Source organism: Buceros rhinoceros, unplaced genomic scaffold (assembly GCF_000710305.1).
Source record: "Buceros rhinoceros silvestris isolate BGI_N320 unplaced genomic scaffold, ASM71030v1 scaffold3784, whole genome shotgun sequence".
In the NCBI taxonomy this organism is placed as follows: Eukaryota; Metazoa; Chordata; class Aves; order Bucerotiformes; family Bucerotidae; genus Buceros; species Buceros rhinoceros.
Window position 1 is genome coordinate 24,318 of NW_010407553.1, and position 18,795 is coordinate 43,112.

At 35.5% G+C, this 18,795-nt stretch overlaps 1 protein-coding gene across 1 annotated transcript in view; it reads left to right on the forward strand.

The window, feature by feature from the left end:
• Positions 1 to 237: 237 nt before the first annotated feature.
• TLK1 (tousled-like kinase 1) overlaps positions 238 to 18,795 on the forward strand; it is a 45,412-nt gene continuing 26,854 nt past the window's right edge. The window contains exons 1-8 of the mRNA XM_010134501.1: positions 238 to 351; positions 5,045 to 5,116; positions 10,860 to 10,935; positions 13,381 to 13,427; positions 13,744 to 13,830; positions 14,895 to 14,984; positions 15,830 to 15,922; positions 17,159 to 17,269. Coding sequence (XP_010132803.1) covers positions 238 to 351; positions 5,045 to 5,116; positions 10,860 to 10,935; positions 13,381 to 13,427; positions 13,744 to 13,830; positions 14,895 to 14,984; positions 15,830 to 15,922; positions 17,159 to 17,269 — 690 coding nt within the window. The remainder of the gene's footprint in view (positions 352 to 5,044; positions 5,117 to 10,859; positions 10,936 to 13,380; positions 13,428 to 13,743; positions 13,831 to 14,894; positions 14,985 to 15,829; positions 15,923 to 17,158; positions 17,270 to 18,795) is intronic.

Here is an 18,795-nt window from a genome sequence, read left to right on the forward strand (position 1 = left end):
AACAGGTTTCAATTTTCACCAAAATTGACAAGGCTATTCTGATCCACAGAACTTTGCCCAAAATTTCTGCAATTCACTGAGTGCATTCATTGTTAGGTAACAGATGGTGAATCGTCATCACCTTGAGGGTATAGATCCATTCTTTGCATAGGCCGATGGTATGTTTGGCTTGTTTGTAAAATATTCCACTGCAGATATTAGGGAATATAATGAATTTATTTATGGCTTTTAGGAGCAATGGATGAACTTCATAGCCTGGACCCAAGAAGACAAGAATTGCTGGAGGCGAGATTTACAGGAGTAGTAAGTGGCAGCACTGGGAGTACTGGAAGTTGCAGTGTTGGAGCAAAAGTAAGTTCTAAGAGCATTCATCCAGATCTGTCATCTTTGAAATACTAATTTATCTCACACTATCTCACTTGTATATTTCTCACATGATTTACTTGTAAAAGTATTGGGTTGGAAGAGGCTCTCAGGAAAATCCTTCTTAGTCTGTTATTTTGCTTTGAGATAGGATTGTTTATTCTGAAACTATCTATGGCATGGACACTGAATTGTTCTTTAAAATACGGGGAAATGGGCTTAGACAGGCTTTTTTGTGGTTTTGCTCTAGTGCACGTGTGGTCAGAGAGGGAAGTTTTTCCCCAGTATTTAAGTGCAGTTGTCCCTTTGCAGATGGCCAGTTACTTACAGTTCAGCTTGAAATAGACAGAGAGTCTCATATGACCTCTGTTTTTAAGATTAAACTTGTTTGAAGACTAACATATCAAGATTAACAAAACTAAAGACTTCTAAATTTTACTTACTTTCATTGTAGACTTTTTGCAGTCTGCCCATTAGTATGTAAACCACAATACAACACTTGAAGAAAAACCTTATGAACATTGAGCAGAGGAGCTTAAATACTTTCCATATTTGGTTGATACAGATTTCTGCAATACTGTTGTCTAGCCAGAATTACTCTGGTTTGTATTTGTGTATTTGAGTGTTCTTCACCGAGTGCAGTACTTAATGAACCGATGTTAAAAAGATACACTACAAATTTTTAGGCATGTTTCCTCCATGACCAAGATACTTTTGAATTCTGTTGCCAGAGTGTTTGCAGTGTCCTCATGTTTTAAGTATTTTACACAAACTTAGTTAGTATTTTTTCACTTCCTATTACACATTTTAACTACCAGTCTAGATTACAGAACAAAATACTACCTATTAGCAGATGCTGATTAAATTTCTGTGATTTGTTGATGACTATTAACAAACTATAAAGAATTAAGTGCTTAGTGATCTTGCGTCATATCTTCTGAATTGTTTTTGAGAGTGACATGAAAGTAACTCACAAAGCTGTAAAAAGGTGCCATTTCACTTCTGTTACTATTATCTTAACCAAGAAGTGAGTTAAGTGGTATAGGGATGGAGTCAGGTTGGATTGACACAGTGTGGCTAAGGCACTGTTGTGTTCTCTTTATTTAATTGCCTTCTAATTATGACTGAAAAGATGTATATTTGCCATATCTCATGATTAAAATTAGACAGAGACATACCCAGTAACTCTGGACCATCTTTCCTTAGTGTTATTCCTTGGATTCTCTAGTACCACGTACTCCCCTAATTTATCAGCTCATTATAATTGCTCAAGTAATTGCACATAATTCAAATTACTATTTGTCTTTTATCGTGACTACATCTGTACCACCTTCTAACTTCATTTAAATTTTGGTATATTTATAAACCCTTCTGTTAGTTTTTGATACATCTGTGTTGGTCCCTTGCCTTATTGCCAGTCTTCACTCCTCAGACTCTTGTCTACTGCTATGTATGCAATGCATTTTCTTTAAAAGTATTTACCAAATTTCTTGGGTTTCCTTTTCTTTAAACTTTGATCCTCTGTGAGTCACTGCTTACCTGTTTCCATAAATCTGTTCAAGCCTTTCTTTATTGTCCATTGTTCCCATGAGTTCACTTTTACCCAAATTACATTCTGTTTTCAGGTTCTCAAGTTTGTTCATTGGAATTAGCCAGAAAAAAAATCAAATTTAAAACAGATAATTTGCTTCTTCACTCTTGTCACTCTTTAGACCTGGCCAGCAACTAAAGCCACACTGTTGTTTTATTTCCTCCAGGAGGAGAAAACAAAACAACTGCTTAAGGGTCAAGGCAAGGACTAAGGGAGGGCTACACACACTACTTACAGCCATGGTCAAAAGACAGACTGGACTAGGGGAAACAAAATCAATTTAATTCAAAACAACAAAACCACAATCAATTAAATTAGTGTAGGACACAAAAGAGAACAAGAAGATATTAAATACACATTCCCCCCACCCCTCTGTTTATCTCAGGCTTGGCTTTTACTTCCTCCCTCCCTCCCCACTTGATGCCAGAGGAGGGTAAAACACAGGATGGGGGGGTGTAGTCGTTTTTAACCCCCTGCATGAGATTCCGTCTGCTTGCTTCATGGAACACATGCCTCACAGGTTCCCTCTGGCCATGTGAAAACCCACCACCTCCCTGCTCCTGACAGGAGACAGTCTGGCATGAACACCTCCAGTCTGCATGGGTGGGGGGTCTGCTCCCAGGCTCATCTCTCCCAACACCGAACCAACTTGCTGTCAGAACCACATTTTTAGAAGTCCCACATCCATTCTTCTGGTGGGCCCTCTACAGCCCATCTGTGACTCCCACCAGTGGTCGATGAGTTAGTCCACTTGCCACAGACCGAAGTAAGAAAATCACTGTACCAGTGTGTATTCTGCAAGCTTTTCCTGGCTACCTCAGTGACCGTGTGGTTGCTCTCCTTTCTTCGGTCCTATCCCCTCCAGAACAAAAGAGCATGCCAGAAGACTAAAGATGTTTCCCCCCTTAAATAGGCAGAGGCACTCTGCCAGAGAGGGGAGCAAAATTGGAGGCAGGAGACCTCTTATCCTGAACTTCATACAAGGGACCACGCTAGTGGCCCCATCTCCTGGTACCTAAACTGTGCCAAACAAAGGTGGCAGCCTCCTCCCCCTGCTGCCAAAAACATGTCAAATCTTAAACCACAACAGTGTTAAGCCATGTAAAACATAAATTTCTTGTCCCTGATGCATTCCAGGATCCTTTTGAACAGATTATTGTGTATCCAGTTGGTTTCCAAATGGATAGCTGGATAAAATGTGGTGCTTTTTTTATACTACTGAATGCTTTTGATAATTGTTTGGAGAATATACTACTACTATTGTTCTTACCTTTGACCAGAAACAGTCCATAAATGGTCTTCAGTATACAGTACAATATATCTTCGTTTTCCTACTTACTTTTTGTTTTGTTTTGGGAGGCAGGGAAGTACAGGGGAATACCAGTATCTAGTCCTGTGATTTATTGCACCATCAGTAAAATGGCAATTACATCACTTCAGATTGTATTTCTTTAATTTCTGATGCTTCAGTGTATCCAAGCAGATGACATGAAGTGTAGTAGCTGATCTGGGCTGTGTTTGGAAAAAGCCTTTTGTTTTTTTTCTTAATACAGTCTTGATGGGGGATGTTGAGAGAGGCTTATCAGATTTTTATTTAAAAAATTTATAAAGTCCGTTTTTATCCAATGTGCAGAAGTAACTGGGAAAATGGGATGTATAAATATGATCTCCACTGGTCTGCTTTCTCTTTGAAGACAAAAATGAGAAAACTTCCCCTTCACGTGCATACCCAAACCCACGCATACCAAATTCTCGTTTTGCTAACCTAGCAAGACAATACAGAGGTTGCAGCTGCACTTACCATTTATTTTTTTAAACATTCTAGGTCATTATTCTTCTAGTAATTAAATCGAGATGGATTCTACTTTATCGGGACTACTATTTTGAATGCCTACCCTTATCTACTACTCTGTAGAAGAGTTTTGGGATTGTTGTGGGGGAAATAAGCCCATCATCTTCAAGCTTTTTAAGTAAGCAAGGGTGGAAATATGAACATAGGTTACTGAATTTATTGTCTTAACTGACTCCAATGACCAGGTACTGAGACATCACAAGGAAGAACTACATACAGATGTTTTTCTACTACATTTTTGTGCGAAAGACTGACTGGGAAGGGGAACACACCCGGAAGTTTTGTGGGTTTAATTAATGTTTCTCTGGAAATCTTAATTTAGAGGTGATGTAGTTGTTCAGAAGATGTCACGGGCCAGTATTGTCCTGCAAATTGATGCAGTGCTGGAATTTAATGCTTTGAAGCAAGCTATGTGCTTTGGAACTAGTTGTTGAGTCCCTTAAAATTATTTGTTCTGCCTTCCTATATGTAAGCAGCAGAAGCATTATCCAGCAGTATAAGATTTTTTTTTCTCCTTTTAATAAAAAGAAGCTCAACTGATGTTGGCATTTCTTGTTACCTGAATGTGGAACAGACTCTTTCAATAAAATGTCCTTGTTGCCATTTTCTGTTCAAAAGATCTCTGAGTAAATCAGCCTTAGAAAATGTCTGAATAAATACTGTGACTTGAGTCTATTTCTTGGGTTTTATCCTTTTTTTTCTTATGAGTCTAAATTTAGTTACTGTGGGGGAAATGGTTCACTTTAAGAATATAGAATAATATTGTCAATAGTTTGTAATTGTTTTTTTTGTAATTCATTCAATGACAATCTCTGCAATAGCCTAGAATCTGTCTTGGGAAAAATTAAACCCTCTTTTTCTTTGAAAAATGAAAATTTTTAGTAGTATTCAGCACTTCCAGCAATACTGGGTTTTTAAGGTCATTGCGTGGAACCATTTAGTAGGATCTTTCTTGGATGTTTTGCTATTCCCAAATAAGACTGAAACATTTTGGAATGTTCTAGGGTTTTACTTGGCTTTCAAACAATCACAATACTGAATTTACTGTGCCTTGTCAAAACATCTGCCTTCAAGCTTCTTACCCCTTTGCAAGTCACAAGTGCTTTATAGTTAATAATTTTTTCCTTACAAGCATGACATTTTTTTATTGTTATTTATTATAACTGTGAGTGACAATAGTGTATTAGCTATTTCTTAAATCTGTGTATAATGATTTAGTATTTTACTTGTCTTGATAGGCCTCAACAAATAACGAAAGTTCAAATCACAGTTTTGGGAGCTTGGGATCTTTAAGTGATAAAGAATCAGAGGTAAGTATACGGGGCAAATTTGGTTTTACCTCAAAATTCCAATGCTAACAAGTCATGGTCTTATCAGAGTATCATAGAATTGTTTATATTCCACTCTGATGCCTTGTTTTATGTAGAAGCTTTTAAAGTAATACACAGCTAGATAGGAAAAAGCAAACGTTACTAAAAGATACCATCTCTTAGAGGAAACATGGCTTCTTAAAAGCTTCTTTGAATTTTTGGTCACAAAACTAGCTGTTTCTGCTTCTTTATTATCTCTGTGTAGTAATGTCGTGAGTATATATACAGCTTTTGGAGCTGAAGATGCTTAAACAGTTTGCTGTCTCGTTTAATGAGTATTAAGGTTTTCATCAGCATGGATAAACTCTGACTAGCATTTGATAGGCAAGACCGGTTGCAAAAAGCACAGCGGAAGGTCTCCTTGGGTGCGGATTCTACATGTGCTCTCAAAGGAGACAGCAGCGTTATGTATGGTGTGTCTCCAAATCTCGCAATTGGAGGCCAGGGTGGACCACTGATGGTGGTCAATATGGCCAAGGGTGAGGTATTGTTTCAGGGAGTCCTTATATGTCCTCTTTGGAGCTCTTCTCTTGCGGCAGCCGGTGGCGAGTTCACCGTAGAACACAATCTTAGGGAGGCGGTGATCCGCCATCCTGGAGACGTGCCCTGCCCAGCGCAGCTGCGTTTTCAGCAACATGGCCTCGATACTGGTGACCTCTGCCTGTTCAAGGACAGCGACATTAGTCACATAGTCAGTCCAGTGGATGTTTAGGATTGTACGAAGGCAGCGCTGATGGAAGCGTTTGAGGAGTCGCGGGTGCTGGCGGTAGATGACCCATGATTCAGACCCATACAGAAGAGTGGACAGTACAGTGGCTCTGTAGACACTGATCTTTGTACTTTTCTTCAGGTGCTGTTGTGAGGTTGAGAGCTCTGCTGGGGGGGGCCTATTCCGTTGGTAGGGTCTCCCAGCCCAGACAGGTCTCAACTAGTCAGACAAAGTGTGTCCACAGGCACGATGGGCTCATTAGCTTTCGGACAACCGTCCTAGGAGAAGGACAACCCAACTGATACTTTCTAAATAAATGACCTCTGTGTGCGACTTCGTGTTTTCCTATTTCAAAAAGGCTGCAATATATTTTGTGATACGGTTTTGGTTTTTTTTTTTTCCACTTGCCTTTCCCTGCTGGGTTTTCATTTTAATTGTATATAGACTGTTTTCTTAACCAGAAAAGTCTGTCTGCCTATTGTTCTTCATGGCTCTTCCTAGAAATACTTGAGGCAGTGGGGCGGTGATGCAGTTCTGATGTAGATGTGGGAATGGAAATGCACTGCATTACCCTGAAGGTTATGATGCATTATTGCAATTCCTTGACAGAAAAATGTGTCTGTGAGTAGCTGAGTGATCTCAGAACACTGACTATACGTGTAATAACTTTTTGGAGTAGAAAAATCTGTTTTACAGTTGTGAATACATGAGTTATAGAGGCAAGTTTTTTCCAAGGCATGTAAATTTGAATGTTCAGCCCATATCTTCAGTCTCTGCACAGTGTTTTAACCTCAAATCATGCTTCTGGGGAAGAATAATTTATTATTTTTAAAAAATATTCTAAAACTTGGATTCTAAAATAGTAATAGACATTTTTTTACTAAAAAGTCCCTGCACAGATCTCCACTGCTCCAGTGCACAATGCTTGACGTTTCTTCTGTGTTCGCTGAAAGATATGAGTCTTCATGACATTGAGTAACCCATTTTCAGAAGAAGTCAGTTGTATTCACTTAAATTAAATTATAATACCAAGTATGTTGTTAAGCTTTTAGAGTTTTGTCCTTTCAGGAACACCTGGTTACTTATATTCTGTAATCCTATAAATAGCACACTTTAATTCTTAATATTGCAAGTGGGTTGTGGGGGGGTTTTTGTGTGTTTTGTTCTTTAATGGTGGCAATGAAGGTTTCACAATAATTGGGAATTCTTTTTGTGGATGGTAGTGTAGAAATACAAAGACTTATATGGGAAGCATTGCTATTAGATTTTTGAGAGAGAACAGTTGTACTACAGTAGAATTTGGGAGGGAAGGAAAAGTAGAAATGCAAATCTCAGAATCATTGAAATGAATTTCTAGCAAGAATGTCAATCTCTGATTAAACTATGATGGTATATTCATGTCATCATTCTGTGCTTTCATCACTAAGTGGCACATTAAAAGAAAGTCACAGTTTTCAAAACAATGCAGTATCCCACACACCCCCCTTTTTTTTTTCTGGTGTGATTTTTTTTTTTACTTTTTGTACACAGGATTGGAGAAAATACAACTTAAACCTGGTATTCTTATCTAAATAGTAATTTTAATTGAGATAATTCACAGAGGTAAGCTTTAGTCTGCAAAATATCTTGAAATATATCTGGAAAATATATTGAAACCAGGCTTTATTCTGGATTCAGATCAGGATTATGAGTGATAAACATTGGCTGGATGCTTGTTCTTAATATGCAGACCTGTATTCTGGTTTCTTTTTAAATGCATACATAATTTTTATTTTATTACATACTTTGCTGCTGTGGTATATAGGTCTTAATTTGAGTCTCTGTTAGTTACTTCTAGGTAAGATAAATCCTAAACTGGCTACCTCAGGTTGTGAACAAGTGCTTCTGGTAGTCCCCTGATATTTTGACCTTCTTCACCATTCCTCATTGAAGTAGATTACTCCTTGTTTTAGTTACAAATATGCTCTTTTATTTATAACTGGTATTTTCTATTCTCTGTAGGTAATGAATTATTTAAAGGAGGACAGCTTTGTCTGTGGCTTGATTTGTCCAGCTTGATTAGTTATTTAAATATTTTGCTCTGCTCACTGTAGCTGTTTAGTTGCTGCAGATCCTAATAAGCCAGAAGCCTCATTATAAATGTAATTTCAGAAGTAACTAAAAGTTTGATGTAATTGGAATTTATAATGTGTTGCAGAGGAAAAGAGCAGAGAAAACAGCACTGCTATATTTGTTTCCTGTAGCTGGAAGAAATTGTGGAAAACTATAAACTCATTGATTATGCTTATTAAAAATACTGGCAACTAAAAAATCATAACTATTAAGCATACTGGAGATTTACGTGTTGAGAGACAAAAATGTAAAACTTTTCCTTTATTACACGATTTAAATTCTTTTTTCCCCTCTACAAAAATAACTTCTATAATAATGGTAGAAAATATTTAACTGTACATAAAATCTATAAAAATACTTCTCTGAGTGTTTGTTTAAAGGAGATTAACTAGCTGAGAATTCATACTTAGAAATGTTTATTTTATAAAAGAGAATGTGAAAAGCCGAGATGTAAAACTGTAAATGTGAAGAGAAGGCTTAGGGGGGAAGCCCATTAAAATTGAGGAACAAACTAGCTTCAAGACCATGATGTATGAGGCTCTGCTAATATGCCGAGCTGTGGATAACTTTAACATAGATTTATAATCTAACTTTGGATAGCTTCGAAACTGTTTTGTCTTGCTTATGAAATAGTGGAATTTTAATGTAAATCTCGGCTATATGTAAATCCTTCTGAAGTGACTGAAAGCACCTTCAATCTTCATTTTCAGGAGGATACTCCTCAGTCTGATTAGTCTTCGGTTTTTGTAATTCATATGATTCCATTCATTAGAAAGGATTTCAGAGAACATTTTCTAGTGATTGATATATGCTGTACATTACCATGTGAATTTTATACTTAGAAAAGGTGAACATGACCTTGTTGGGTAACCTCATTAATAACCTCATTAGCGTGCACTTTTTAGTTTGGGAGGTTAAATTACACACTGAAAGAAATCAGAAGAGCTTCAGAAAATAGGCATTTGTGAATGATGTTTCAATTTTAAAAGTATAAACATCTTTAAATATCTGTTTTTTAAATACAAGCCATCAGACACTGCAGCTGGAAACTAATTTTGTTGGGGCAATCTTAAACATTTAGTGATTCCTTAGCTTTTAAACAATTTTTTTCTTGATATGGTAGTAAAACTGACTACATTAGAATGTTAACTTCAAAATTGGAAGCTGGAAAATAATAACATGAAAATGCTTGGTTAAGTAGCTTCAATTTAGTTTTGTGGAAAGATAGTTTAATGTTACCTATTTAGCTGGCAGTAATTTGCATATTATTAGAGTAATATTTCTGAGCTCTGCTTTCTGCTTTTAGAATCACATGGTCTTAAGATAACTTTGTTTCCAGGAGTCTGTGTTGTACAGTTTGCTGATGTACAACAGCACTCTAAAAGATGCAGATTTTGGTTGGAAGAGTTTGTTTAAAATAAAATGTATGTAATTTGAACTTCGTTTGTAGCCTGATAATGCAATAGTTACAACTGTGAAACTTCCAAAGGTGTTTATATTAAGCTCTCCACAGAGCTAAAACTTCTAAAAAATACATGGTATATTAAAGGAAGACCTTTCTTGTCCTGACTGTTCTTTTATAGACTGTTAATTTTCTATGAATCATAGATAACTTAAAGTTGTTCTGCACCAAAATAATTATTTTAGGATACTTCAAAACTATAGTGTAGTAAAACTATACTTCAAGATATTCATATGAAGATTTTGGAACTTAAACATACTTGAAATGCTTTTAGTGATGAGTTGAAATTTGAAATTTTATGTTTGCTGTGTTGAGAAAGGGTGTTTGGAATACAAAGTGTCAAATATAGTGAAATGATAGAAAGGAAGCATCTTACCACTAATCTCAAATTTAGTCCGAGATACTAGGGACCATTGACTTCTTGATAGTAAAGCAGAGTTCATGTAATGGCTTCTGTGTTTTCTCCAGTTACCTGTATGAGACTGCTTGGAGGCTGAATACGCATAAAGCTGCAGTTGTTTGTTTTTTTTTTTTTTTTTTTTTTTTTTTTTTTTTTTTTTTTTTTTTTTTTTTTTTTTACCAAAGCAGCTTGTAAAAGTTATCATACACTGGGGAGACTAACTGGTTTGAATCCTCACATCAAGGGAGACCAAATAAAATCTAGAGATGCTTCTACTCACAGCCCAATCTTGTTGTCTGTGGTGTACATGCTGATTGTAGTTTCTAGGCAACTATATATAATACTTCTGGAATATTATATTTTTAACAGATCTGTATTTTTTTTTCACTCAGGATTGATGTTTTTCTTTTACTGTCTTGAGACACAAATACAATGAGGAGGGGTCGATGAGGCTTTCCAAGTGAATAGATATTCAAATTCTACAGTTTATATTCATTTGGAAATAATTTCTGCACTTCCGAAAATGCATAACATTTTTGTCTTCCTATCGAAGCACTAGAACTTTGTATTTGTTCTGTGGCAATGTGTAGAAAACACCATCAAGAATCAGCTTATTTCACAAAGTATTAAGCTTTAAAACAACCACAACTATAATATGAAGATCTTGGTAAAATGTAGCCATAAGTGAAACCAAATTGGGTTTTCATAAACCCCAGAATTGATGAAAAGGTATAATTTCTTAACAATTAGTACGTACAGTTGCCTTTTGGGAAATCATTTAAGAATTATTTCTTGCTTTCTTAAATATCTTTTCTAGCTTGTATTTATCTGATTGACCAAGGATCATGTAATCTCCTTTAACTACGATCTGAAATAACATCCCTGCTGAATTGTGAAATCATGTTTTATGAATGAGGATTTAAATTTATTTCACAATAATATAGCAATAATATAAATAAATAGAGCTGCTGTTGGATGGTGTTATTTTTGTTGTTTGTAGACTCCAGAGAAGAAACAGTCAGAACCTTCCAGAGGAAGAAAAAGAAAAGCAGACACTCAGAGTGAGAGCAGCCAAGGTAAACTAAAATGTAAATGAAGTAGGTAGTTACTGCATGTATTTAATCAAATTACAATACACAAAATTTTGACTGTTAGCCTTATATCTTCCTCCCACCCCCATTTGTCTCTGGAAGGGTCAGGCAAGTAAAACCTGAGCTTAGCTGGTAATTGCCCCTAAGAGTCACGTGTGTGACTTGCAGCCATGGTACAACTCTACAATTTTAAGAATTGTAGCAGCTCTTCTCATCCAAAATACCTTTGGTTTGTATTTCTTTTCAGTAGGTAAAGGGGGAAATTGATTGCTGATTATGGTATCTGATTGCTTGTTTTTCAGGTATATTTAAAACAGATTTTTTTTCTTCCTTTTCTATGAATTACAATGTACAATGTAGTTGTCTAGAGGGATGGGAAAAACGGGATGAGACCAATTTCCAATTTAATATTTACAAAGCATAGTTTTTGTCATTCCTCTGTTTAGTGTGACTTTTGGGGGAGGAATGGTGGAAATTTAACTTGAAGATGAAAATTCATCAAAAAGGAGCAGAAATAGTTTTGATAACATCTGTATTAGCTTTCTTTTGTTTCTAACTGAGGTGGGAAATGTCACCTCAGATATGTATCAATGGGCTCCATATCTGGAAGTCTTCATGATGCAACATGCTATTAGTAAAATAATTATGTAGTTGGACTAAAATAAATTTCTTTATAAGCATTGCTCCACAGAGGCCTGCTTTGTTCAAATAACTTGAATAAATTTTCCTATTTGTATTAGCCTATACTTCCTGATACAAATACAAGTTGAAATTAGAGATTATGCAAATTTTAGGAACTTCTTGGCATAGACAACAGGATTATAATGTTTTTTAACTACTATTTTACTGTCAGCAGCAGTGAAACAGAATAGTCTGCACTGCAGTGTACTCAAGGAACTGGCCTAGGAAGCTGCAGCATATTGGAGTGGTGCAGTACTGCTGAAGCACAGCAAATACTGCTATTGTATTGAAAAAAGGAACAAGAAATCCATCTTTTCTATGTTGCATACCTAGGATTTTGACTTTGTAATATGCAAAATAATCCATAAATGTTGAAGAAAACTATTGTTTAGAACACAGAGATAATTGGAAAGTGGGATGAAATCGGTGTCAGTCTATCCATAATTGGCTGTGCAAAATAATTTGACGTATTTCTTCAGTGCAGAGTTTTGTGACATGACACAGAATAGATTTTTCTATACTGAAAATGAATACAGTCCGTCTCATTTGTCTGGATGAAAGCAAATTTTAATTTGAAAAAATGATACATGGGAATTAAGCATGAAGACAGAAATCACTAGCAGAATTATAGGGTAGGTAAAGAATTGACTAGAGGGCAGTAGCAGTGATATATACACTAAGTGGGTAACTACTAGAAGAGTTAGCTCTGTGATCTTCTAGGTCTTCAAATTATTTTATCTATTTCTGTTTAAAGTCTTGACACAAAAAGCGTTGCCAAATGTTTCTCTTTCTTCATGGTATTTCTTTGTGACACAGAGTTATGCAGCAGAGCTGATATAGAGGCATATGGACTAGAAAGAGTTCAGGGCTGAAGCAATAGGGGAGCTTGAAAATCTTTGCTAAAAAGTCCAGAATTACATTTTTAGATCTATGGGTAATGATCTTCTAATTTATCACAAGAATTTCTTTCTGTAAAGTAGTAAGCTTTGGAATTGTCCGTTTTGAAGATAATCTGCTAATACGTAGTATGACCTGTACAAGAGACAAATTCAGTCTTAAGAGTTAACAGTCGTTTTAGAGCTGGATTGAAGAAAGCATTTATGCCATTGGCTAAGGCATTGGTGCAATCTCTGGAATGTTGTGTATGGGTCAGGTCCTCATGTTGAATATTAATTCATATCAGTCTCAGTACTGATTAAGAAATTTTACTCTCTCATTATGCTCTATTTATCTTCCTAGTTAACCCTGTGAATTAGCCAGTTCATAATCAGGTTGGGAGGAATGGAAATACTTGTCGTCCTTGATGCCCACACTCTTACAAGCACTTACGGAAATCCTTGATCTGAACATCTGGGCACCATAATTCACCTGGAGCATATAATATTAATAGACTTGGTTAATTAGGTATTTTGGAAGTGGATGAACTTTGAGATGGTGCTTGAAAAGGGGAGGGACTCAGAGCTTTGATCTACAGGATGAGAGACAAGTTTCCTCTTACCTAGAAGAGATGTAGGCTTACTGCTAAGTCTGCACTAATCTGGTTTAGGAATTGAAGTGTGATTTAATTTCTGATTTCTCAATGAATGGAATATGCAAATCTCTTTGTGGCCAATCCCTTAATTATCTACATGTTAGGACATGAAAGAAAACCAATCAACAAGTGGTAAGACTTTGCTACCTGTATAGGTAAAAAAATAAGACGTCTATAAGTTATTTAATCAATTCTAATGTATAATATATTTGTTTCAGGAAAGAATATTGGGGGACGTGGTCACAAGATTAGTGACTATTTTGAGGTAAAGTTTTTGTGTATTTATAAAATTTGCTTTAGCTTTAAAATATACTCAGCTTTTTTTGATGTTACAAAATTTTTGTTTGTAGTGCACAGGCCTCTTGAGGATATTTTTTTCTTTATGTAAGTTTGAGTATTAAACCTTGTCGTAGAGATGCATTTTCTTTCATGCTTTTCTTTCAATAGCCACAGGCTACACTAATAAAAGTAGTACCATCTGATTTACAAATTCTGTGTACAAACGAGCTGTATCATTCAGTAGATGTAAAATGTATTTTGATAGAAGAGTGACTAATAAAGGAGCCATATCTTCTCTACAGTACCAAGGTGGAAACGGCTCTAGTCCAGTGCGAGGTGTACCTCCTGCAATCCGATCTCCTCAGAATTCACATTCCGCTCCTTCTTCTGTAAGTTTGTGAACTTACTAACTGCTGGAGATACTTTACTAATCTAGAGATAGCATAATTGAGAAGAATCTGTATTCAAGGGAAGAGTTTTCAAAGGAAGGAATCCTGGGAAGACATTCTTTCAATAGTGGGGGATAAAAAAAAAATCAAGTTAAATATTAAAACTAAAATTTTCTGTTAATATGGGACTTTTTTCCTAAAATGTCATTTTAAAATATCAAGTAATTATGTTAACTGTTGACTAAATGTTAAAGTGTGTTCTGATGATATTTAATCACAAGCCTCCTGCAAAAAGGGGAAGGGTTTTTTTAACTTATGACGAAACTGAACCCCAAACTCAAGTCTTTAAAAGCTCAGGTTTTGATAAATCATAAATTTTAAATTAATTGACGCCTAATTTGCCTGTATCCTTTTAAAATTCTTTGTTAGGCATGTTAATTAATTTTTTCCTCCTCATATGCACAATTTCAGTGTTAAGTGTACCCAGATGTGATTGTAAATGGCCAGATTCTGCCAGTTACAGAAAAGATTTGTTTTCTCTGCTGATAGACCCCAGCTTTTATTCCATGTACTTTGAACTTCAGGCGTCCCCTTATTCTTGCTAACAGTATGGAGTGTAACACAGATTGTGGTATTTGGCTTGAAAATGGTCTCATTCACACAAACTAACGGGTTTAGGGAAGTTTTGTTAACAGGATTTGTGTTCTGATCTGCACTAGCTTTCCCTTTCTGGTTCTTCCATGGGAAATAACCACTCAAAAAATAACTCACAAACTTAATTTTTGAGTTGTGAAAACTTAGAATCAGAAAAGTAAGTCCTGTATTCTCTTATATCTTTCAGTCTGTTTCCCAAAAGTGACAATCTTAGTTTTCTCAGAGAATAAACTTCAAGTGATATGTTACAGCATAGTGATTGCTCTCAATGCAAAGTTTCAAATCCTATTTTCTGTAGTAAAGGTACCTTGTTTCTCCATATGATTTTCCTGCAAGAAATGTAAACAAGGCTATGTTCATAATTTAATACTACAATTGTATCTAAAATCTGTTGTTTTCATGCATTCCAGGTTCGACAGAATAGTCCTTCTCCTACTTCATTAGCTTTTGGGGACCACCCTATCACACAACCAAAGCAGTTATGTTTTAAAATTACTCAGGTAACTGTTTTTGAGTAGAACTACCCTGTATTGCTTCACACTGTAGAAAAAACTGATAGATACCTCTATTTCTTTGTCTTTCAGCTTCTTCTAAACTCCTAAAGACTTCCAAAAGCTTTGCTTTTTACAATCTGCCAAAGCATTTTTCTGTTAAGTTCAGCAGCTTATAGTTTAAATCTCTCTGATTGGTTTTGTATTCTGACTTGCTCTGCTTCCAACTTTGCACTTTGTGAGTAGTTAGATGACCATGTCGCTGGTAGGCTTTTGCTCAAATTTTAGCCGTTGTGTGATCTTAGCAGTAGAGGCTGCTCTTTGAGACAGTATTTGAAGTGACAGCTGCTGTCATTGTATTGCATTTAAAATATGATGTTGAAGAAGATAAATGATCAAGATATAGTTTTGTCAAGCGTTTTAAAAGCTGAAAGCAACTGTTTTATCCTCTCTGCTATTTCTGACGTGATCTGTTCTATCTTACACAAGTTAGTCAGATCAAGGCTACTTCACCTGTGGACCAAATACAGAGAATATAAAGTAATTAGCTGATGTTAACATTCTCGCTCTGTTTCAGGTGTTTTGGGATGTTTTTGTGAACAATAACTTTTCAATTAGTGCTGAAATCTTTTAATATTGTTAGTGGTTTGTCCCAACTGTTCACAGTCATCCTTATGAAGATGGAAAGCATTTTTGCATAAGAACCTTCCATGTCACTTTCAAAACACATGAAAATAAGATATGGTGGTTATTGAATGTTTTAAAGTAATTTATTTCTCTACATAACAAACATGAGAAAAATAATGCTGTAATTGTTAAAGGAAAGGATAAATATTTCAAAATATTCTTTTTAGACTGATCTCACAATGCTGAAATTAGCTGCACTAGAAAGTAATAAAAATCAAGACCTGGAAAAGAAAGAAGGTCGTATAGATGACTTACTCAGGGTAAGTGTTAGACGTGGGATAAAGATACTTATTCAGAACAACAGACAGTGAATCTGAGGCAAATATTCTAAATGTTTGAATAGTACCTTTTTTTTTAATTACCTTGGAGTTACCTAAAGTGAAAGGTGAAAAGAGTTTTTAGTATTTGCAAAAATTTTTTTCTGAGAATCCAAGAAGCCTGTAAAATGAAATGCATAAGGATTTCTTCTGCTTCTGTGCCACAGTTTGTTAATAACTAAATATGTTTATAGACTTTCTGAAGGTACGAAGAAAGTTGATGCTGTTTTGCAGGCAATTGATTAATTCCTTAAACTCATAATTTCACATAACAGGTGGGTTTTTGTAGTTCTGATTGTGCATAGCAGTTATCAGTGGGACAGCTATTGGCAGTTTCAGAATGGAAGTGATTGTGACAGAAATTATTATGGGCAATAAGTAACTACTTTTAATAAGAAACCTCTGCTGTACTGTGCTCTAAGACTGGTTTTCAGAAAAAAAAACTTTATGCCTGTGCTCTTGAAAGAAGTCTTGGAGAAGCGATATAAAGAAAAACGAACTATGGAAAAAAAACCCTGTATTCACAAGGCTGGGTCTATTTAGTGTTTATATGTGGAGAAGTACATATTAAGTTGTGCAACCGTACATTGTAACGTTGTACGTGTAGACTGCTCTGGCACATGTTCAACAGTATGGGATAGACAAATGTAACTTTTTTTTAAAAAAAACAATTTAGTTTTAAACAGAATATTACTGTGGGGGTTTTTAAGGTAGTAACTTAAATATAATTGGAACATAGGGAACTTGTTAAACTTTCTACTAAGATAATTGAAACTTTTATCATCTTGAATTTTTTGTTTCCTTTTAAATTAAAAATGTTAGGATTTCACATGACTTCAGCGATCAGATAAAATGGGTCCAGAACTAAAATTAAACTTTCAGTTTAACGCTGGAGCACTGAAAAAGCAATTGATACAATGCCTTTATATACTATTTATATACTGGATGCTCTGTAATACAGAATGCAACTCAGTGTAAAGGAAATAAAAAAGGAAGCAAGGCATCCTTTGACAGGTTGGGATAGGATAGATCCGTGAAATTTGATTTCTTCCTACATATGTATGTTTGTGCATGTTCTTTACTTTCGTCATGTGAAGGTAGATATCTGTATTTTCTGTGACAGCTAATTTTTAAAAATGGTGTTTTGATATATCTTCATATTTTGTATATATTTATTAGGCTAACTGTGATCTTAGACGACAAATAGATGAACAACAAAAGCTACTTGAAAAATATAAAGAAAGGTTAAACAAATGTATTTCAATGAGCAAGAAGCTTTTAATTGAAAAGGTAAGTTTACTGCTTTTAAAATCTTTGTTATAAAAACTGTAAGGGTGCTGTAGGACTCCATTATGATTTCTTCATTTTCACTTTAACTCACATTAGTCTCTAAGACTGAACCTTCATATACATGATCTTTATCTGACAGTATGTGTTTTTATAAGTCTAAATAGGTAAAATAAAATGTTGAGCCTTTTTCAGATAGTGGAAAATGTGCTTTTTTTAATTTAAGGGGGCAGCAGTATCCCATCATGAGTAATTCAGATATAGCAAAGCATAAAATATTAGACTATAGTATGTGGCAAATTTTCTGGACAAACTTCAAGAATAAGATTACAGTGCATGCAAAAATTCCTGAACATAATCTGTTGTGTAGAGGAGATGGATGAAATCTCTTTTTGAGATGCTTCAGTGACTGAGATGTAAAATGATAAAATGCTATGTTAGCTCAGAGTTATGGAAGCAAGGAAATGAAGGTGACCATTTACTTTCATACTACTGTGAAAGAAATATCTCAAATTTAATACCAAGTATATTTAAACTAGAATTAATTTCTTAAAAGGCAGGGATAACTTTTTTCTATACCTATTCTTTAAAATAGCCTTATTTTTAAAAAAATTAACAAAGGATGAATAGAAAATCAGCTTATTAGAAATCAGAATACAAAAAAGTTTAAGGTAAGCAGCCATGTCTCTTCCCTAACACTAACCGCCAGACACTGTTGTCAGATACATGGGCACAAACTGATGTATTAGAGCATTAGGGAGAGTTTCCTCTCTAGCATGCCGTAAATAAATTATTGTAGTCCTTTTTATGTTCCAGCATGAGAGGAGTGCAGAGAAAAGATGCACCAGATCTGTTCAGCATGATGCTAAGTGCACACTTTTAGACCAAGAATATCACACAGGCCATTTTTTGTGAAAGGCAGTGCAGTCCTCTGCAGTCTAGAAGTTTGTTTGGACCATGATCTTAATTCTGTCAATGTCTCACTACTTTTTTTTTTTTTTTTAATGCATGTATGATTTTCGGCCATAGGCGTTCTTAAGAAGCAAGCATTTGTAACAGTTAAGTTTCTGTCCATCAGCAGTGTTCACACTGCGCTTTCTTGCGCTGAAGCAAGCTAGGCAGACTCAGTCATTTACCACCTCCCAAGGATGCTTGTGGTACTGGTGACTGGTTCTGAGAAGGGCATCTGCTTCTGTTGCTGCAAGTGAATATCTGATTGCAGTTAAGTCTACCTGCAGTGCGTTCCCACGTAACGATTCCTAAGCTTAACCCATTTGGTACAAGTAGTAACATAGATGCTCTCTCTAGGTTGTTTCCAGGCTAAGGATAGTAGGTGCACTTTGTGGTATCTAAGCAAGCTCATTTAGTATAATAGACATGTACAGACATAATCTTAATTATATGCCTGTCTGATGCTCATACTCTTATCAGCTCTGCTGTATTTACTTGTAAAATGTTTTGTTAATTATGAAAAACAATGAACTTTGTAGGAAAACTGACTCAAACTCGGCGGGGGGGGGGGGGGGGGG